The 19,249-nt window shown below is 41.6% G+C and overlaps 1 protein-coding gene across 5 annotated transcripts in view; it reads right to left on the bottom strand.

The window, feature by feature from the left end:
• Positions 1–19,249, bottom strand: part of RORA (RAR related orphan receptor A) — an 809,830-nt gene that overhangs the window by 26,632 nt on the left and 763,949 nt on the right. For all 5 annotated transcript variants that reach the window (XM_061431124.1, XM_061431123.1, XM_061431125.1 and 2 more), the window contains one exon: positions 2,537–2,678. In XM_061431124.1, the coding sequence (XP_061287108.1) occupies positions 2,537–2,678 (142 nt within the window). The remainder of the gene's footprint in view (positions 1–2,536; positions 2,679–19,249) is intronic.

Below are 19,249 nucleotides of genomic sequence, written 5' to 3'. Positions count from 1 at the left end.
CTGCTATTCTCATTGAGCCTCAAGTGAAAAAGAATATTAGGATTTTGGAAGTGGTAGGCATGGACAGAGGGGCCTGGTACGCTGCAGTCCATGGGGTCGCTAAGAGTCGGACACGACTGAGCGACTTCCCTTTCACTTTTTACTTTCATGCATTGGAGAAGGAAATGGCAACCCACTCCAGTGTTCTTGCCTGGAGAATCCCAGGGACAGGGGAGCCTGGTGGGCTGCCGTCTATGGGGTCGCACAGAGTCAGACACGACTGAGCGACTTAGCAGCAGCAGCAACTGCAGCTCTGGGGAAGATCCCTGCCAGGAGAATTTGTGTTCGCAGCCCTTCTCTGTGCCATGTGTCCCCACGTTTAAAGTGGAACAGTGACTGGAGTAACTTTCCAGTTCACTTAGCATTTCAAATGATTTCTCTTGAAACATCGAGATAACTGAGAAAAAAAAAAACCTATGATTTCCTGGTCTGAACTCCCCTACTAACCCATTTATTTCTCAGCCTAAGTAGGTATAGATAAAGCCTCTGGCGGAGGGACTAAGATCTCCTGATTATGGTTAAATTTACACCCGACTGGGTAGATGAGTTCACACATTTGACCATCAACAAAATTCTGTGAGTCTTGGGGCAAGAGGCAGGGTAGATGGAAGTGAAGTTGGGAATCAGTGCCCAGCCCAACTTGTGGGATCCTTTTCCTGCTAAGGAGGATGTGGTTTCCTTTTGCCTAGAGGAAACAAGTGAGCAGGATTCTGGGCAACTTCCAGTATCCATGGCTCAGGTGACAAATTGGGTGGGACTTGTTAGATAGCAGTCAGGCTGATGTGGGCTATGAATTTCAGGCCTAAAACTGTCGTCGTTTAGTCGCTAAGTCACGTCCGACTCTTTTGCGACCCCGTGGACTATAGCCTGCCAGCCTCCTCTGTACATGAGATTTCCCAGGCAAGAATACTGGAGTGGGTTGCCATTTCCTCCTCCAAGGGATCCTCTGGAACCAGGGGTTGAATCACGTCTCCTGCATTGGCAGGTGGATGCTTTGCTGCTAAGCCACCAGGGAGGCCCTGTCTAAAATTGTATAAGCCCCCAAATTCACTCCAAGCCCACAATAACATGAGCTGTCACTTATATACAAAATCTTCACAAGGCATACTGAAGGTACTTAATTCTTTTTGAAAAGAATAGTCTAGAATCCCCAAAGGGATTAATACCTCTAATTAATAGGGGGAAACTGGTTCTGCCATGACTCTGAATTGTGTTCTCTTTTCTTAATGTTAAAAACAGTAATCACACTATCCCCTAAGTGAAATAAATGGATCAGGTTTTTGTTTTTTGTTTTTTGGCCACAGCACACAGCTTGTGGGATCTGAGTTCCCTGACCAGGGATCAAACCCATGGCCCTTGTAGTGGAAGCATAAAGTCCTTACCACTGGACCACCAGGGAATTCCCTGGATTAGGTTTTGAGAAAATGCACACCCATCTGTGATTTTTTAACTTACAGACTCATAAGAGATAAACCTAGTTGTGTGAGTTCAGGGCCACTGGAAGTTGAAATCTGTAGAGTTGCATATCACAGGAATTTCAGAGGATATGGTGTAAGTTTTATGACTTGCATCTTCTGATCCACAAAACTTCCCTTTGCTTCTACAAATTCTAAGAGGCAATCCTGTGTACAACTTGTGCCTGGGTAGGTCCACAGGCCCGAGAACTTCTGATTCTAGGGAAAGCAGACACTCAGAACACCTGTCTAGCAGCCTGAAAGGTTTTTCAGACCCTTATTTTTCCAGGGTCTGAAACTCCACTGGAAGTGATGTTTCCTTCAGAGGGATCTCTCACGGTAGCCAACCAGACAGTATATTCAGAAAAGTCCTTAAACTGTATCTACTGTGCTATCAGCCCAATTTTCTTATATAAGAATAGTCTTGAAATCTGGTGTTGATTATTTAGTGCACTGAAGACAATTTTCCAGGAAGATCCTAAACTGTTTTGCAACTGTTAAAATAGCTTGTTTTAATGAAAAGAACATTTGTCATTGAGGCCTGCTTTGCACTATTTCCACACATACTGGATGTACAAATATTTGACTTTGGATCCAGTTAGCAATAACAGCTAATGCGTCCCAACTGCCAATAAGCTGACTAGTATAAAGCACATAACAATTAGCTCTGCCTTGTGTTTTCTATGAGGAAAAAAAAAAATGCTTCTAGAAGGTATCCTTTTTCAGACCCTCAGGTGACACCATACCTCCCATCAATTCATCCACCTGCAATGACTTAAACATCAAAAATCTGAAGGTGTTCTGACCACATAGACATTTCTTCTCCATGCCCCCCATCCTGCCCTGCATCAGCCAGTGAGCTGACTGGATGGTTTATGGACGAGAAAGTAACTGCTGTGATACCCACAGGGATGCCAGAGGAGGGAAGACTGGAGGGGGTGGTGAGGGACAGAGGGGACATATTCTGGCAGACTTGGGTCCAGGCTTCAGAAGGTACTTTCACAACCCTGTGCTATTATGCAACATAGGCTGCGAGAGCTCACCATCTCGAGACATCCCCACGGCAAGGCATTTCTGTAATCGACAGTGCTGGCAGCGGTTTCTACTGGTTCGATCAATCAAACAGTTCTTTTGACGAGGACAGGAGTAGGTGGCATTGCTTTGCTGACTTCTCCTGAAAAAGCCCTGTGATTCAGTTATGAAATAGAAAACAGGTTAGTGTCAGCTTGAGCTGAATGATACTAAAGGCAGGAAAGGAAGCGCCCGTCGGCATGAATATTTAATGGAGAATTAAAGTTGTAGCACAATCATCCTGGAAACCATTAATGAAATTAAAGTCACTTCTTTTTCCTTGAGTAAAATGGGTCCCCAGAGCTCAATCCTCTGTCCCTTACACATGCAAAACTTTCTTTAATTGCAATAGACATTTGCTTATGTAGAAGGAAGAGGACCAGGCCCTGTTCTTGGCTTCTAATGATTGAAAGCTATATGCTTAATAACAGTGGCACAAAGGCACTCATCTTTAACCTTCACCTCCAACACATTTTTAGTAGAATAAACAGAATGCTTCTCCGTATGCCCAGAGACGAGAAAGTGCTAACCTAAGCGGACACTGTGGCAGTCTCAACTAGACCAAATAAATCCACCACTCTTTAGGTATCTTTCATTCCCCAAGTCAGAATCTACTGCTCCAAGAAGTTAAATGACACGTGGGTGGATTATCTTGGCAGATCAATCAGACTGGGAATACTCTACCCTTGAGAGTTTGGAAAAACCATCTTTTCAGAATCATGGACTTTCAGATTGAACAAATCTGAGCTGATGTTCATCAAGTCCCACGTTATTTGTTAAGCACTGTTTTGTAAATAAGAAGGTGTAATAAGATGCATAAGGAGTACTGACCTCAAGGATTCCATTCATTTACTCATTTATTTATTGATTCATTCATTTTTGCTAACTCCTTGAGCTAGATTCTTTCTAGCTCATTAATGTTCATTGCTTAGTCTTTTCTTAAAGCTGTCAGTGTTCCTTTTAGTTACATTTTGGTAGCAATCCGTGAGTTTTGGTATATAGTATTTTCATGATTATTCAATATGAAACACGTTCTAGTTTTCAATAGATCTCTTTTTTAATCCATATGTTATTTAGAAGCACATTTTAAAAAGCTAAAGTAAGGTTGATTTACAATGTTGCATTAGCTTCTGGTGTACAGCAAAGTAACTCAATTAGATATACTCTTTTTCAGATTCTTTTCCATCATAGGTTATTACAAGGTATTGAATATAGTTTTCTGGGCTATATAATAGAAACTTGTTATTTATACAAGCACATTTCTTATTTTACAAATGCATGTGGGGTTTGTTTCTGGTTATTGCTTGATAGTTGACTTATGTCTCATTGGTTTTGAAAACTAGGAATGTATTCTGGAAAAAAAAAAAAAGGTAACCAGAGCCATTTCTATGAAGCAGAACCATGAAGGTTACAAAAGTCCATTATCATCTTTAAATCTTTAATGGCCAAGATAGTTGACCATGACCAAGGGGACACCAGTACCAACGGGTAAGGTAAAACCCTGAAGAACGGATAGAATGACAGAGTGCTGGGCAAACTGATAAGAGTGCTCTCTCACCAGAAGATTTTTCTGGAGGCCAACTTGGCAGTTATACTAAAATCCTTTAAAAACATGCCTATCCACTGAACTAGAAATTACTCTTTAAGGAATATATTTTAAAGGCATGATAAGAAAGGTACAAGGATTTACCTACTTGGATGTTCATCACAGCACTATCTGTAAGGTAAGACACATTTATAAACATGCTAAATGTCCAACAGTAGTGAACTGGAAGAGTCATGTTGGATATCTGTATATTCAGCAACCACTAAAAATGGTATTTCAGAAGTACAGTTATTGACATACGGTGGTGATAGAAATGTACTACTTAATAACAAAAAAACAGCTAAAGAACTAAACACAATATAATCCAATTTTGGAGGGAAAATCCATATATTTAACACAGAAGAAACCTTTGGAAAATTATGCCCTCAAATGAAAACGAATGCTGATCTTTTTTTTTTTTTTTTGGTTTGTTTATCTGTGCTTTTTGATTTTTCTATACTATGTGAGTGGAAAGGTATTCGAGCTACGCAAGAAGAACTATTCACTACATCTGCTTTTTTCCTTGACAGCTGGGGACTCTGTGGATTAAGTCATGGTTCTGATGGATATAACCTCGGTTTCCAGTTTTTTCCTTTTGGAGACCAACCTAGGATGGGAGGGGCAGGCACTGACCTTTTACCAACTCTCTGATGTCTACCAAGCTATTCACTAACCAACGTGGGCAAGGTTAGGGGCCCAGGATCTCAATCTGTCTCTCTACTATACTTCAAATTTTCCTGATATCAAGTCTGATCTCTACTGTGAGGCAATCCCTCTTTTCTCAAAATATCTAAAGCTGTTTTTCTTTTTTTTTCCTTAATGTGTTTCTTTTCTCTGTGACAAGAAAGTGAGAAGTAAAACTTTCTTTGGCACTTAATAGACTTCAAGAAAATATAAATGGTAACAGAAGCAGACGATCCTTAAAAAGAGTTACCAAGAGGTCACCTGTCTATGTATTCGGTCGAGTCAGGGACATATAATCTCTGCCAAGGCTGAAAGGTATTTCGTTCTTTCTTGAGACTATACCACTCCATGTTTGCTGTCACTGCAGGGGCTTGTTTGTTTGATCAGTTGCTCAGTCACATCCGACCCTTTGTGACCCCACGGACTGCAGCACACCAGGCTTCCCTGCCCTTCACCATCTCCCAGAGCTTGCTCAAACTCAGGTGATTGAGTAGGTATTGCCATCTAACCATCTCGTCCTCTGTCGTCCCCTTCTCCTCCTGCCTTCAATCTTTCTCAGCATCAGAGTCTTTGCAATGAGTTGGCTCTTTGCATCAGATGGCCAAAGTATGGGAGTTTCAGTTTCAGGATCAGTCCTTCCAATGAATATTCAGGATTGATTGGTTTCATCTCCTTGCAGTCCAGGGGACTCTCAAGAGTCTTCTCCAACACCACAGTTCAAAAGCATCAATTCTTCGGCGCTCAGCCTTCTTTATGGAAGTGGAAGTGACAAACAGATTCAAGGGATTAGACCTGATAGAGAGCTTGAAGAACTATGTACAGAGGTTCACAACATTGTACAGCAGGCAGTGATCAAAACCATCCCCAAGAAAAAGAAATGCAAAAAGGCAAAATGGTTGTCTGAGGAGGGCTTACAAACAGCTGAGAAAAGAAGTGAAAGGCAAAGGAGAAAAGGAAAGACATACCCATCTGAATGCAGAGTTCCAAAGAACAGCAAGGAGAGATAAGAAAGCCTTCCTAAATGCACGATGCAAAGATAAGAGGAAAACAATAGAATGGGAAAGACTAGAGATCTCTTCAAAAATGAGAGATACCAAGGGAACATTTCATGCAAAGATGGGCACAATAAAGGACAGAAACGGTATGGACCTAACAGAAGCAGAAGATATTAAGAAGAGGTGGCAAGAATACACAGAACATCTATACAAAAAAGATATTAATGACCTGGATAACCATGATGGTGTGACCACTCACCTACAGACAGACATCTTGGAGTGTGAAGTCAAGTGGATCTGAGGAAGCATCACTACAAACAAAGCTAGTGGAGGTGATGGAATTCCAGCTGAGCTATTTCAAATCCTAAAAGATGATGCTGTGAAAGTGCTGCACTCAACATGCCAGCAAATTTGGAAAACTCAGCAGAGGCCACAGGACTGGAAAAGGTCAGTTTTCACTCCAATCTCAAAGAATGTTCAAACTACCACATAACTGTACGCATCTCACATGCTAGCAAAGTAATGCTCAAAATACTCTAAGTTAGGCTTCAACAGAACGTGAACTGAGAACTTCCAGATGTGCAAGTTGGTTTTACAAATGACAGAGGAGCCAGAGATCAAATTGCCAACATCTGCTGGGTCAGAGAAAAATCAAGAGAATTCCAGAAAAAAACATCTACTTCTGCTTCATTGACTATGTTAAAGCCTTTCACTGTGTAGATCACAACAAACTGGAAAATCCTTCAAGAGCTGGGAATATCAGACAACCTTACCTGCCTCCTACAAAACCTGTATCCTTGTCAAGAAGCAATAGTTAGAACTGGACATGGAACAATGTACTGGTTCCAAATTGGGAAAGGAGTACGTCCTGTATATCATCACCCTGCTTATTTAACTTATATGCAGAGTACATCATGTAAAATGCCGGGCTGGATAAAGCACAAGCTGGAATCAAGATTGTTGGGAGAAATATCAATAACCTCAAATACGCAGATGATACCAGCCTAATGGCAGAAAGTGAAGAGGAACTAAAGAACCTCTTGATGAAGGTAAAAGAGGAGAGTGAGAAAGCTGGCTTAAAACTCAATATTCAAAAAACAAAGATCATGGCATCTGGTCTCATCACTTCATGGCAAATAGATGGGGAAACAATGGAAACAGTGAGAAACTTTATGGTCTTGGGCTCCAAAATCACTGTGGATGGTTACTGTAGCCAAGAAATAAAAAGACATTCCTTGAAAGAAAAGCTATGACAGACCTAGAGAGCATATTAAAAAGCAGAGACATTACTTGCTGACAAAGGTCCATTAGTCAAAGCTATGGTTTTTTCGGTAGTCATATATAGATGTGAGTTCGACCTAAGCAGGGGTTTAGTTTGTGTTTCCTTTTGCTGATAAAAGGGGAAAAAAGGGTCTGTGTCACAAGGATTCTGTTCCATTTTGTTCTCTAATCACTGAATATGAAGAATGTCGACACGATCTCTCTTTTTTTCTTTAAATGGAGCCAGTATATGCAGACTGCACCATTATCTCCCAGGACCTCGTCTATAGACCAAATCACAGTATCTGCCACCTTTCTTTCCAGGTTCTTTTGTACCTTTAGTATTCTTAGGATCCTTTACAATGTCTCCACTTTCTTAAAAACTAAGAAATCCATGTCTAGACACCACTCTTGAATAATGCTTGGGTCATTATCAAAGGGAAAAAAGGTTACTCTTTAGGTTTTACACATTAAACTTAAGTGAACATCAAACCACCACTAATCAAGTTCCAAAATGTTAGCACAGAAGCCATATACAACCACCAGTTTGCTCTGCTAAAAGGGAACCGTGAGAGGGAATAATGATAATGATACTGGTGAAGATATGATGGAAGGAGAGATCTTAATGAATGCATTATTTTAAATATATTTTTTAATGTGGACCATTTGTAAAGTCTTTACTGCATTTGTTACAATATTGCTTCTGTTGTTCGTGTTCTGTTTTTTTGGCCATGAGAGGCATGTGGGGTCTTAGCGGATTGAACTCACATTCCTTGCATTGGAAGGTGGAGTCTTAACCACTGGTCTGCCACGGAAGTTTTCTAATCATATCTATTTATACTGTATTTTCAATGCTTTCACATCTTGAGATCTTGCTAACTCAGAGTCGATTACACTTCCCAGGGTTACCTAGCTTCTAGAAATAGCAAACAACTTGCCTGGGAGCATACAACCAACCAATCCGGAGACTAGACCGGTCACCGCCTCCCAGGTTTTCCTCGCCCTCTCTCTGCCTCTGACTGACACGCTTCTCACTGTGGTCCCCTGTGTGGCATGCTATGCCTCCTATTTCTGCTGCAGCTAAGTCACTTCAGTCATGTCAGACTCTGTGCGACCCCAGAGACGGCAGCCCACCAGGCTCCCCCGTCCCTGGGATTCTCCAGGCAAGAACACTGGAGTGGGTTACCATGTCCTTCTCCAATGCATGAAAGTGAGAAGTGAAAGTGAAGTCGCTCAGTTGTGTCGGACTCTTCGCAACCCCATGGACTGCAGCCTACCAGGCTCCTCCGTCCATGGGGTTTTCCAGGCAAGAGTACTGGAGTGGGGTGCCATTGCCTTCTCCAATTTCTAGGGACCTATGTTATAACCAATTTCTCTCCCTTCATGGCAGTCATGTTTGTGTCTTAGGTGTCTTACCGTATCTGATTAACACCAATCCCAGGTAGCATTAAAGCGTGCTGATTATTTGCTCGTCACCCTGTGCTTTATATGGATTCCATCACTTAATTTTTTTAAATTATTGGAGGATAATTGCTTTATAACGTTGTGTTGGTTTCTGCTGTACAACAACACGAATCAGCCTATATCAGCCTATGGACCAGTATACATGCGTCCCCTCCCTCTGAAGCCTCCCTCGCCCTGCCATCCCACCCCTCCAGGTCATCACAGAGTGCCGGGCTGGGCTCCCCGTGTTCTGCAGCAGCTTCCCACCAGCTAGCTGTTTGACAGATGGGAGTGTGTACATGTCAGCGCTGCTCTCTCAGTCCGTGCCCCTACTCCTTCCTCCGCCGTGTCCAAGTCCATTCTCCACGTCTGGGTCTCCATTCCCGCCCTGCAAGTAGGCTCATCAGTACCATTTTTTAGGTTCCATATATATGATTAATATATGACATTTGTTTTTATCTTCCTGACTTACTTCATTCTGTGTAAGAGGCTTTAATTTTGACAAGGGCAGCCTGAGGCAGGCACTATCATTTTCCTGGTTTTTAGGTCAAAGAACCTGAGGCTTAGAGAGGCACTAGCTCAGAACCCAAACCCCTCCCCACTCCCCGCCCCCCCCCCCAGCGTGGGATAAAGTCAGGATCTGAATTCAGGTGGTTTAATTCCAGAACTCACACTTTTATCCCTTTTGTTGTTCTTCTGCTTCTTTTTGTGTGTCAAAAAGGATTCCCACTTGGGGGTTCTTACAGAAGGTGACCGTTAAAGGAAGCAGTGTCAAGACACAAGGTATGCATGATCAAGGAGCAAGACTGCTCTGTTCTGAAATTAGTTTTCCTCCCGGTTAACCCCTTTAGCTGGCCATGTTGTCACTGCCCAGGCATTTAATAAATTCCTCTTCTATAGCCACTTCCTGATGTGGGTTATTCACACAAGAAAGTCAGTTTCACAATTTCATGATTTTTCCCTCATTTATCACCAGGAGGGTTATGTCCTCTTTAATTCACCCTAGTTATTTCTAGATTACTTTGGCTCATTTAGAAAACAAAACAATAACAACAACAAACTGAATCCAAGGCGCAGTCACTATCTTTAAAGATGTCTGAGAAATTGTACCACCTATTTGCAAGACAAATCCATGAGGCTTTCCACATGCTCTTGGAGCAATGGTGCTGAGGCCGGAACCAATACATGAAAAAGGACTCCACTTCTTTAGCTGTCTCAGCTCCGAAGGGCTTGGGGAAAGCAAAAGTGCAAATAGACACACCTTACTCTTTACAATCCCATTTACTTCTCACTGAGTCATTTGAGCAAGTGCCTGTGGAAAGTTCAGGGAGTGGCAGCACTAAGAACCACAGAAAAAACCTTTCTTTTGGACTAAGTTGACAGCCCACAAGGCTAGCTATCAAATACCAAAGGGGAGGGGTCAGGCAGGTTTATAAGGTGAGAGCCATGGAGGGAGGGAAAGGGTAAGCCTAGGTGAATCAGACACACCAAACTCTGCCTTTCAGATAGAACGAGGGCTTGGTGTTCCTTTCCTGCCCCTTGTCTCCCCTTAAAACAACAACAACAAAACTCCACAACCCTACAGGGATTTCCCTGGTGGTACAGTGGTTAAGATTCTGAACTTTCAATGCAGGGCACATGGGTTCAATCCTTGATCAGGGAACAAGAATGCCACGTGTCACAAGGCACGGCCAATAAACAAAAAAATAAAAACTCTTCATTTCAGTATATTCTTGGGGTTTCTCAGAGGATTTGGGCAGTTAAACTGATGAAGTATTTAAAGCGAATGAGCATATACGAGGAGAAGGATTAGAAGGGCAGAAAGGAAGAAAGGGAGAACGTATGGTAGGTATCTTCCTTCATAAAGCGAGAAGCCTGCTCATAAATGGAGAAGCCAGATCTTGACTGATGTGGGACCTGGAGAGGGTCCCGCTGATAAACGAGTAGGCTGGGATCCCGGTCCTAGGGGTGGGGAAGCTGGCGGCCACACAGAGAGCAGTGACAGCGCAAGGCAGCGCTTGGAGTTTTGGGGAGGAACTGAGGAGGTATGGGTAGAGAAGAAAGCGCGGAAGCTGCGAGTCAGCTGGGACAGATGTTAAATATACAATGGTGGAGTTTCACTTCTAAAAGCTGAGCTAATGAATGACTTCTTTGGCTTTCTGAAAAGTCCACTTTTTATGGCTGTCCAGGTACATGGAGATGTGCCATTACAAACACGGTGGGCTTGAGCAGGGGGCCACCATGATGACATTCAGGATACCGGTATTTGGTGTGACTGTGGCACACTACCACCACCTAGTGGCAGCAGACTCACATGCAGTTATTGCAAACAGTACGTTAGAATATGCAAACAGACTTTAGAGATGAAAGGAAGTTGAGATTACTTGACTCAGTAGTTCTCCAACTGAATGTGTATCAGAATCACCGGTGGAACTTTTAAAAAATACACCTAAGATCTTCTGAACCAGAACATCTGAGGGTATATTCGCTGACATACATGCTCGTTTGAACAATGTGAAAGTGCCATTTTTGTAGGTCAAAAAAGACAACGCGTCATTCTGTATGGTAAACATTTTAACAAAGCTTCCTGAAGACTCTGCTGCTTTCCCTTTGTTAAGAATCAGGGATCTACTCTAGCTCTCTGATTTTGCAGATAACAAAAATGAAGCTGAGAAAGCTGAGTGACATGTCCAAGGCTCCCCCGTGGCTTCATGTCATTGCTGGGACTTGAACTCCAGCATCCTAATTTTAAGTGTAGTGCCTCCCACATAAGCATCTCTCCTGCAGTGTTGGGCTAACAAAACCCATGTTACTCAGTCTTGATTTCCTCACATTCATCAACCTTCCACCTCCATTTCCACTGCCTCAAAGAGAATTTGCCAGTGTTTCCTGCCTTATTTCACCAAGCCTTTCAAAGTGCCTTCTGTTGAGTTTTATTTCTAACTTCTGCCTCTGTTCTTTGGAAAATTCTATTGCCTAGTTAAAAAAAAAAATTATTTGGCCATGCTAGATCTTAGCTGTTGCATGCAAGATCTTCTATCCTCACCGTGGGATCTTTAGGTGTTTCATTGTGGGATATAGTTCCCTGACTAGGGATCAAACCTGGGTCCCCTGCATTGGGAGTGCAGAGTCTTAGCCAGGGAAGACTCTACTGCTATATAAAAAAAAAAATCTGGCTGTATACTCTGAAAATTTTCATTGATCCCATTAGATTGGCGTTTCCTAGGATGGGGACAGAGGCCATGGGTATGGGAGAAGGCTGATACTGGGTTGCAAGAGCTGAATGTCAAAATTTCAGAAATTTTGTGAACCAGTTGTTAAACATAACCATTATTAAACATTAACTTGACATATACATACTACTATATATAAAATGGGCTTCCCAGGTGGCTCAGTGATAAGAATCTACCTGCCAAGCAGGAGATGTGGGTTCAATCCCTGGGTCGCAAGATCCCCTGAAGAGGGAAATGGCTACTCACTCCAGAATTTGTGCCTGGGAAATCCCATTGACAGAGGAGTCTGGTGGGCTGCAGTCCATGGGGTTGCAAAGAATCAGACACAACTTAGTGACTAAACCACCACCACCATATATAAAATAGATAACCAACAAGGACCTACTGTACAGCACAGGAAACTATACTCAATATTCTGTAATAATCCATATAAGGTAAAGAATCTGAAAAAGAATGAATATATGTATATGTATAACTTAATCACTTTGCTGTGCATCTGAAAGTAACACAACCTTGTAAATGAACTATATTTCAATAATTTTTTTTAAAAAGTGATGAAGAAAATGATAACAATGCAGGTTCAATTTAAAAGTATGTCATGTCTATAGCCATCACATTGTGAAGGGCACAAAAAATGTGAAGATCGATCCTTCCAATTTTTAAAAACTATTATCTGATTCAGAAAGTTGTTGCTCACATCATCACTGACAAATGAGAGAAGTTCCAACACATGCTTTTCCTTGTTTCACTTTCCTCTTATTATTGTAAATGAAAAATCACATTGACGCTATAGTCTTTCATCAACCACAAGTGTGGATGTAAGAGTTCAGCAAAAATCAATGAGTGTATTCAATGAGAATCATCTGTCTACACACATACTATACATCATATATATAATATCTACTATATATTATATGGGTGGCTCAGATGGTAAAGAACCTGCCTATAATGTAGGAGACCTGGGTTCGATCCCTGGGATGGGAAGATCCCGTGGAGAAGGGAATGGTACCCACTACATTATTCTTGCCTGGGAAATCCCATGGAGGGAGGAGATTGGCGGGCTACAGTCCAAGGGGTCGCAAAGAGTCGGACACGACTGAGAGTCCAACACTTTCACTTTCGTTTCATATATTATATATTCCGTTTATAATAATGTATTGTCAATTGCACTACTTGTAAATTGTATGTAATTGTATCAGTGACATACATACTACAGTTATGTACATATATATAGACACTGTTTGTTTTCCAGAGAGTTGATTGTTAAAAACTGACCAGCGGGTGACTGGACTGAGCCCAGTCCTTGCTGGATGCTCAGCTTTCCAACAGGCTGTCTAAGTGGCTCCTCTCTATTTTGGATAGGCACATACCCAGAGTTGTGGCGTGGCCTTCTACAGCCCCATCATCCCCACCACCAACACACACATATACAAACATTCTCCAGAAACTTCAGCTGGATGGCTTTATCTTTTTAAAAAATTAAACTATAGCTGGTTTACAATATGCCAATTTCCTCTGTACAGCAAAGTGATTCAGTTATATATGCCTTCTTTTTTATATTATTTTCTACTATGTTTATCATGGGATATATTTTAAAAATATATTTATTTATTTATTTTTGGCTGTGCTGGGTCTTCACTGCTGAGTGGGCTTTTCTCTAGCTGTGGCAAGTAGGGGTCACTCTCTAGTTGTGGCGTGTGGGCTTTTCACTGCAGTGGCTTCTCCTGTTGTGCAGCACAGGCTCCAGGGTGTGTGGGCTTCAGTAGTTGTGGCTGCTGGGCTCCAGAGCGCAGGCTCGAGAGTTGTGGCGCACAGGCTTAGTTGCTCTGTGGCATGTGGGATCTTCCTGGATCAGGGACTGAACCCATGCCCTGTGTTGGCGGATGGATTCTTTACCACTGAGACACCAGGGAAGACCCTATCATAGGATACTGAATATAGATTTCCTTTGTGCTATACAGTAGGACCTTATTGTTTATCCATTCAATACATACTGAATGGCTTTATCTTCATTCCGAACAGAACACTTCCAGACCCACTGATTATTTTCCCAGTCTCTTTTCCTCCAGTGTTTCCTTGCTCAGGCAAGGGTACCACCCTTAACACAGATATTCAAAGCAGAAAGATGGGCCTCCCTGCTCCCTCCCCATCCACATGCATGCAGTTACTAAATTAGGCTGTTTCTGGTCATCTTCATATTCCTCAAATCCATCTACTTTTCTCTATCTTCACTGCAATTTTCTCAGGTCCCCACACCTGCCATCTTCTGAATGGGTTATTACACAGCCTAGGACTTGGAGCAGTCAACAAACACTTGCGGAATGAAAGACCAGAGGAAAAATGATGCCATGATAAAAACCTGTGGTGACAATCACATGGTGAGCTCCTATTCTATACCAAGCACCGGGGAGCATGCTTCACAAACATGATTCACACGCAATTCACAGCTTTACAAAGCAGGTATTTTTATGTCTATTTACAAATAAGAAAATTCCAGTTCAGAGAGGTTAAACCATCTTTTCAAAGTCACACAGCAGTTGAAGGAGAGGCGCCAAGATTTGAATTCTTGAAATCTGGGTACATCTTAACCCAAAGGCCAGAGAGTTCTTAATATACTACCCAGAAGACATGCATACAAAGATACGGGGCAGACCAAACAAAAACAGATAAAAAACAAACAGGTAAAAAAGCCTCACTTTTCAGTTGTACAAAGTTCCATATAATGGTTCAGACATGAGCTGAGGGAGATGGCATTTTATAGGGTATCAAATACTAGGTTTATACAAGTAGGAAAACAACTTTCCTTTGCTAGGTCTTTTTAATAAAAGGCTTTGAAATAGACGTGACATTTCCTATTGGGGTTATTAATATCTTCACCCCCAAGTGGGCCTTAGCGGCAGAGACTTGTAAGTGTGGCTGGGAAGGTGTTGGGGTGGGGTTCTGGCTCTCAGGGGCTCCCCTCCTGCTCGGGGCTCCTTCCCAGAGAGGCACAGGCTGAAATGCTGATCTGATGTTTGGTCTTTTGACAATTTTCACTTAATGAATTGATTCCTACAGTTCATTAACATACCCACTTCCACTTCTGTATACACATATGTCTTAATTAGCTGCTCATTGGCTGTTTAATTACAAGAAAACAGCTGACAGCTGCCTTGCTGAATTCTAATGGCAGACGCGTTGGAACGGCTACACATTTGCTTTTGACAACCGAGATTTATTCATAACTCTATGATTTATTGTGAATGCTCATATGCCTGAGTGGATTATTGTATTTTCCAAGCCAACTGAAATGTTGGGATCTGGGAGACTATGGAAGTGGGAATCCCTCTCATTTCACTCCCGAGGCTGAGAAGAGCAGAGAATCCTAGCTGGAAAGGTATGAACTCAATTTCAGTTTTATTTATTTTCGGAACTTCCTGTTGGAATGTTCAGAAGTATGGGGGAGAGAAAAAAGACGTATCTTTGGATAAACGTGGGCTTGAAAGTTAAGGATTTAAAGTTAAAAAAGAATATAACTGGCAACTTAATTTTACTGAGGGGGAAAGAGGGCATGCATAAATTAAAATCAAAGAAAGGAAGAGGCAAAAGAAATGATAAAATTAAAGTCGGGGGAGGCAGGAATAACATTCCAAAAGGAAGCAAAAGAAAAGGGAAATTTGTTCTTTAGGAAAAAAAACAAAACAAAACAGGAAACATCATTTGCCAAAGTGAGCTGGTATGGCCCCACACTCAGGCAGCTGGTAGCAATAAATCATGGCAAGATGGATCTTCTCAACCACTTTTCCGTTCAATAGTGACTGAACTCCCCGTAGAATTGTACGTGCAAATGCTCTCTGATTAAAGCTGACCTCATGTGTTGTATTTGGTAAGAGATGTCTGTTTTGCCATACATCTGGTGATCTGCCATGCTCAGATCCAATCCTGGTGACACATTCAGCAACAGTGATTCCCAAGCAGGCATGAGAGGCCTTACTCTGAGCCAGACACCACGGTACACCCTATGCACCACAAGCTCACAAGCCCAGCATTTTCTATGAGCAGAGGCATGATTAAGATCAAACCAAAGAAATCAAAAAAAAAAAAAAAACAAAAAAACTAAAACCAAAAAACCCCCTCAAATACCCAAATCATCTTGATGCAAATTGGGGTTTAACACATCCAACCACTTGTGCATTTATTTCATCACAGGCCTGGAATATGTTGCTAAATAAAAAATTTGTTCTTACCACCTGTCTAAAACAGAAATGAAATTCTGATGTCACAGGATGTAATAACAGCCAAATATAATTTTCATTTTAAATGGCTAGCTCTAATACTGGGGCCAAGTGCTATAAAGTGCTGAAGTAAAAATGTTGAGCATAAATGTACTAATGCTGAAAAGTGGACAAGATTGACCCAGGGTGAGTGAAATTTTACAACTGAAATGAAAATATTAGAACCCTTAAAAAAGAAAAAAAATTTGGGCCTAAAAGGAACATTTGTGGATATGTGTTTTTAACCTAAAACATAAGCAACTCCAGAAAATGCTTTAACTCTTTAACAGAAAAAAAAAAAAAGTACTGATTTATATGTTCTGGGATATCTCTGAAAAGACTTGCTAATTTCAGAGAGAATATTTGTTAATGCAAAAAAAAAAAAAAAAAAAAAATTCCAAGTTCTCCCTTTCCTGGGTGGAAGAGGAAGCTTTTCATAAGACATCATCTTAAATGTATTAATTGATGAATAAATATTTGACACATTCTTAGACTTATCACAAGGTAAAGGGTCTTAAGTGTAATCAGAAATCAATTTACTAACTTCAGTACTCAACTGTACATTATTATTTAAGAAGTCAGGGACTTCCCTGGCAGTGCAGTGGTTAAGACTCCATGCTTCCACTGTAGGGACCATGGGTTTTAAACACTGGTTGGGGGAACTAAGATTCTGCATGCCGCGTGGCATGGCCAAAAACTAAATAAAAATTAAAACTGGCACACACAAAAAAATCTATGATGGACAAAAGCGATCAAAATTTAAAAAAGAAGTCATAGTTGAATGATAATTATAGTTAACACTACCATATGATATGTAAGAAAGTTGATATGAGAATAAATCCTAAGAGTTTTCATCACAAGGAGAAAAAATTTTCCCTTTCTTTTTTTTTTTTTCATTGTATCTGCAGTTAACCTTTGAACAATGCAAGGGTTAGGGGTTGTAAACCCTCATTTAGTAAAAAATCCAAGTTTAACTTTTGACTCCCTGCAAACTGAACTACTAATAACATAAATAGTTAACAAAAATTTTGTATGTTGTATGAGCTATATAATGTATTCTTACAATAAAATAAGCCAGAGAAAAGAAAATGTTATTTAAAAATCACAGGGAGGAGAAAATATACTGACAGTCCTCTGTTGTATTTATCAATACCATAAGTTTATGTCCTTTGTTTTCAAGATGAATTGTCTGTCAGTATCTACATCCATATTGTCATATACAATACAGGAGATGTTATATGCATTACCAACAGTAGACATCAAATATGAAAAGATAACATTAAAAAGAAATTCATATTTATTTACAATTTCTCCTCAGTATTTTATTGAAAAAAATCTGTGTGAGTATAACTCAGTGGACCCATGCAGTTCAAACTCAAGTTGTTCAAGCATCATATGTGTATGAGAAAATGAATGTTAGCTGAAATTATTTTGATAACCATTTCACAACATATGTAAATCATACCATCATGCTGAATGACTTACTTATACAGTAACGTATGCCAATTATTTCCCAACAAAACTGGGGGAAAAAGTTATGATAGAGCCCCAAAGACTGAGAGAATATGGATGAAAAACTGTGTGTGTGTTTTTTAATCTTGAGATAAATGTTTCATCATTATCCTCTAAGCAGCCACTGTATCTAATACTGAAGGTAGGAACTGAAGTCGGATGATAAACAGAACCATGTCTCAAAAGAAAAGTGAAAAGGAAAGTGAAAGTCACTCAGTCATGTCTGACTCTTTGCAACCACATGGACTGTATCCATGGACTTCTCCAGGCCAGAATACTGGAATGGGCAGCCTTTCCCTTCTCCAGGGTATCTTCCCAACCCAGGGATCGACCCCTGGTCTCCCCCATTGCGGGGGGATTCTTTACCAGCTGAGCCACCAGGAAAGCCAAGAATAATGAAGCAGTAGCCTATCCCTTCTCCAGTGGATCTTCCCGACTCAGGAATTACACCAGATCTCCTGCATTGCAGGCAGATTCTTTAAAAACTGAGCTACCAGGGAAACCATATCTCAAAAGAAAGCCTCAACCATAAACACTTCAGCATTTGTATTCACTTTGAAGAGCCAACCTGAACCCTGAAAAGCAGCCTCTCATTTTATTTCTGGCCTTCTCCTCTGTCTCCATGCTCCAAGGCCCAGCCCCTCCTCCCTGGCAAGCATGCCCAGCCTACATGACACCCTCTGCTAGTGCTCACCCAGGGCTGGGACTACTTTCTGTTCCCAAAGCTCAGAAACATCTTTTCTCACAGAGCTAAGCCCTTCTAGGCCTGGATTCAACAGTCTTCTGAAATGCAATATTCAGGGCTCGCCCAATGCTAATACATTGTTTCTTCATTATTTCCAAAGAACAAGGGCAATATTTTTATAATAAAAACCTTGGCATAACAGAGCTCTTAAAAATTTGGGATGGCATACTGTCTAACCTTATCTTCCACTGTAGAGAGAGTAACCCGCTGCTGCTGCTGCTAAGTCGCTTCAGTTGTGTCTGACTCTGTGAGACCCCAGAGACAGCAGCCCACCAGGCTCCCCCGTCCCTGGGATTCTCCAGGCAAGAACACTGGAGTGGGTTGCCATTTCCTCCTCCAATGCATGAAAGGGAAAAGTGAAAGTGAAGTCGCTCAGTTGTGTCCAACTCCTAGGGATCCCATGGACTGCAGCCTACCAGCCTCTTCTGTCTATGGGATTTGCCAGGCAAGAGTACTGGAATGGGTTGCCATTGCCTTCTCTGAAGTAACCCGCTGCTCTTGCTAAACCAGGCTACTACATCTTGTCCCTAGAATACAACTAAGACTTGCCCATTTTTAGGCTCTGGATGCCTAGTAGATGTGTGCTTCATGGGTCACATCTCAGACTGTGGCCTCACCCTAGTATTGCATTCTTCATATGCTACAAATGTCTCATCTCCACAAGTAGACTGTGAGCTGCATGAAGGAAGGATTCGGTCATCTTTTTTTTGGTTTGTTTTTGGCTGTGCTGCATCTTTGCTGTGGCAGGTGGGATTTCTATAGTTTTGCCACTCAGGGGCTTTCCCAGTTGCAGAGCATGGCCTCTTGAGTGCAGAGCCTCAGCAGTTGGGCTTGTTTGCCATGCGGCATGTGGGACCTTAGTTCCCCAACCAGGGATCGAACCCGAGTCCTCTGCAATGGAAGAGCGGAATCTTAATCACTGAACTGCCATGTCTATAGCCACACCACCCTGAATGCACCCAATCTCGTCTTCTG

Source organism: Bos javanicus, chromosome 10 (assembly GCF_032452875.1).
Source record: "Bos javanicus breed banteng chromosome 10, ARS-OSU_banteng_1.0, whole genome shotgun sequence".
NCBI lineage: Eukaryota > Metazoa > Chordata > Mammalia > Artiodactyla > Bovidae > Bos > Bos javanicus.
This window is presented reverse-complemented; position numbering and strand designations above follow the sequence as displayed.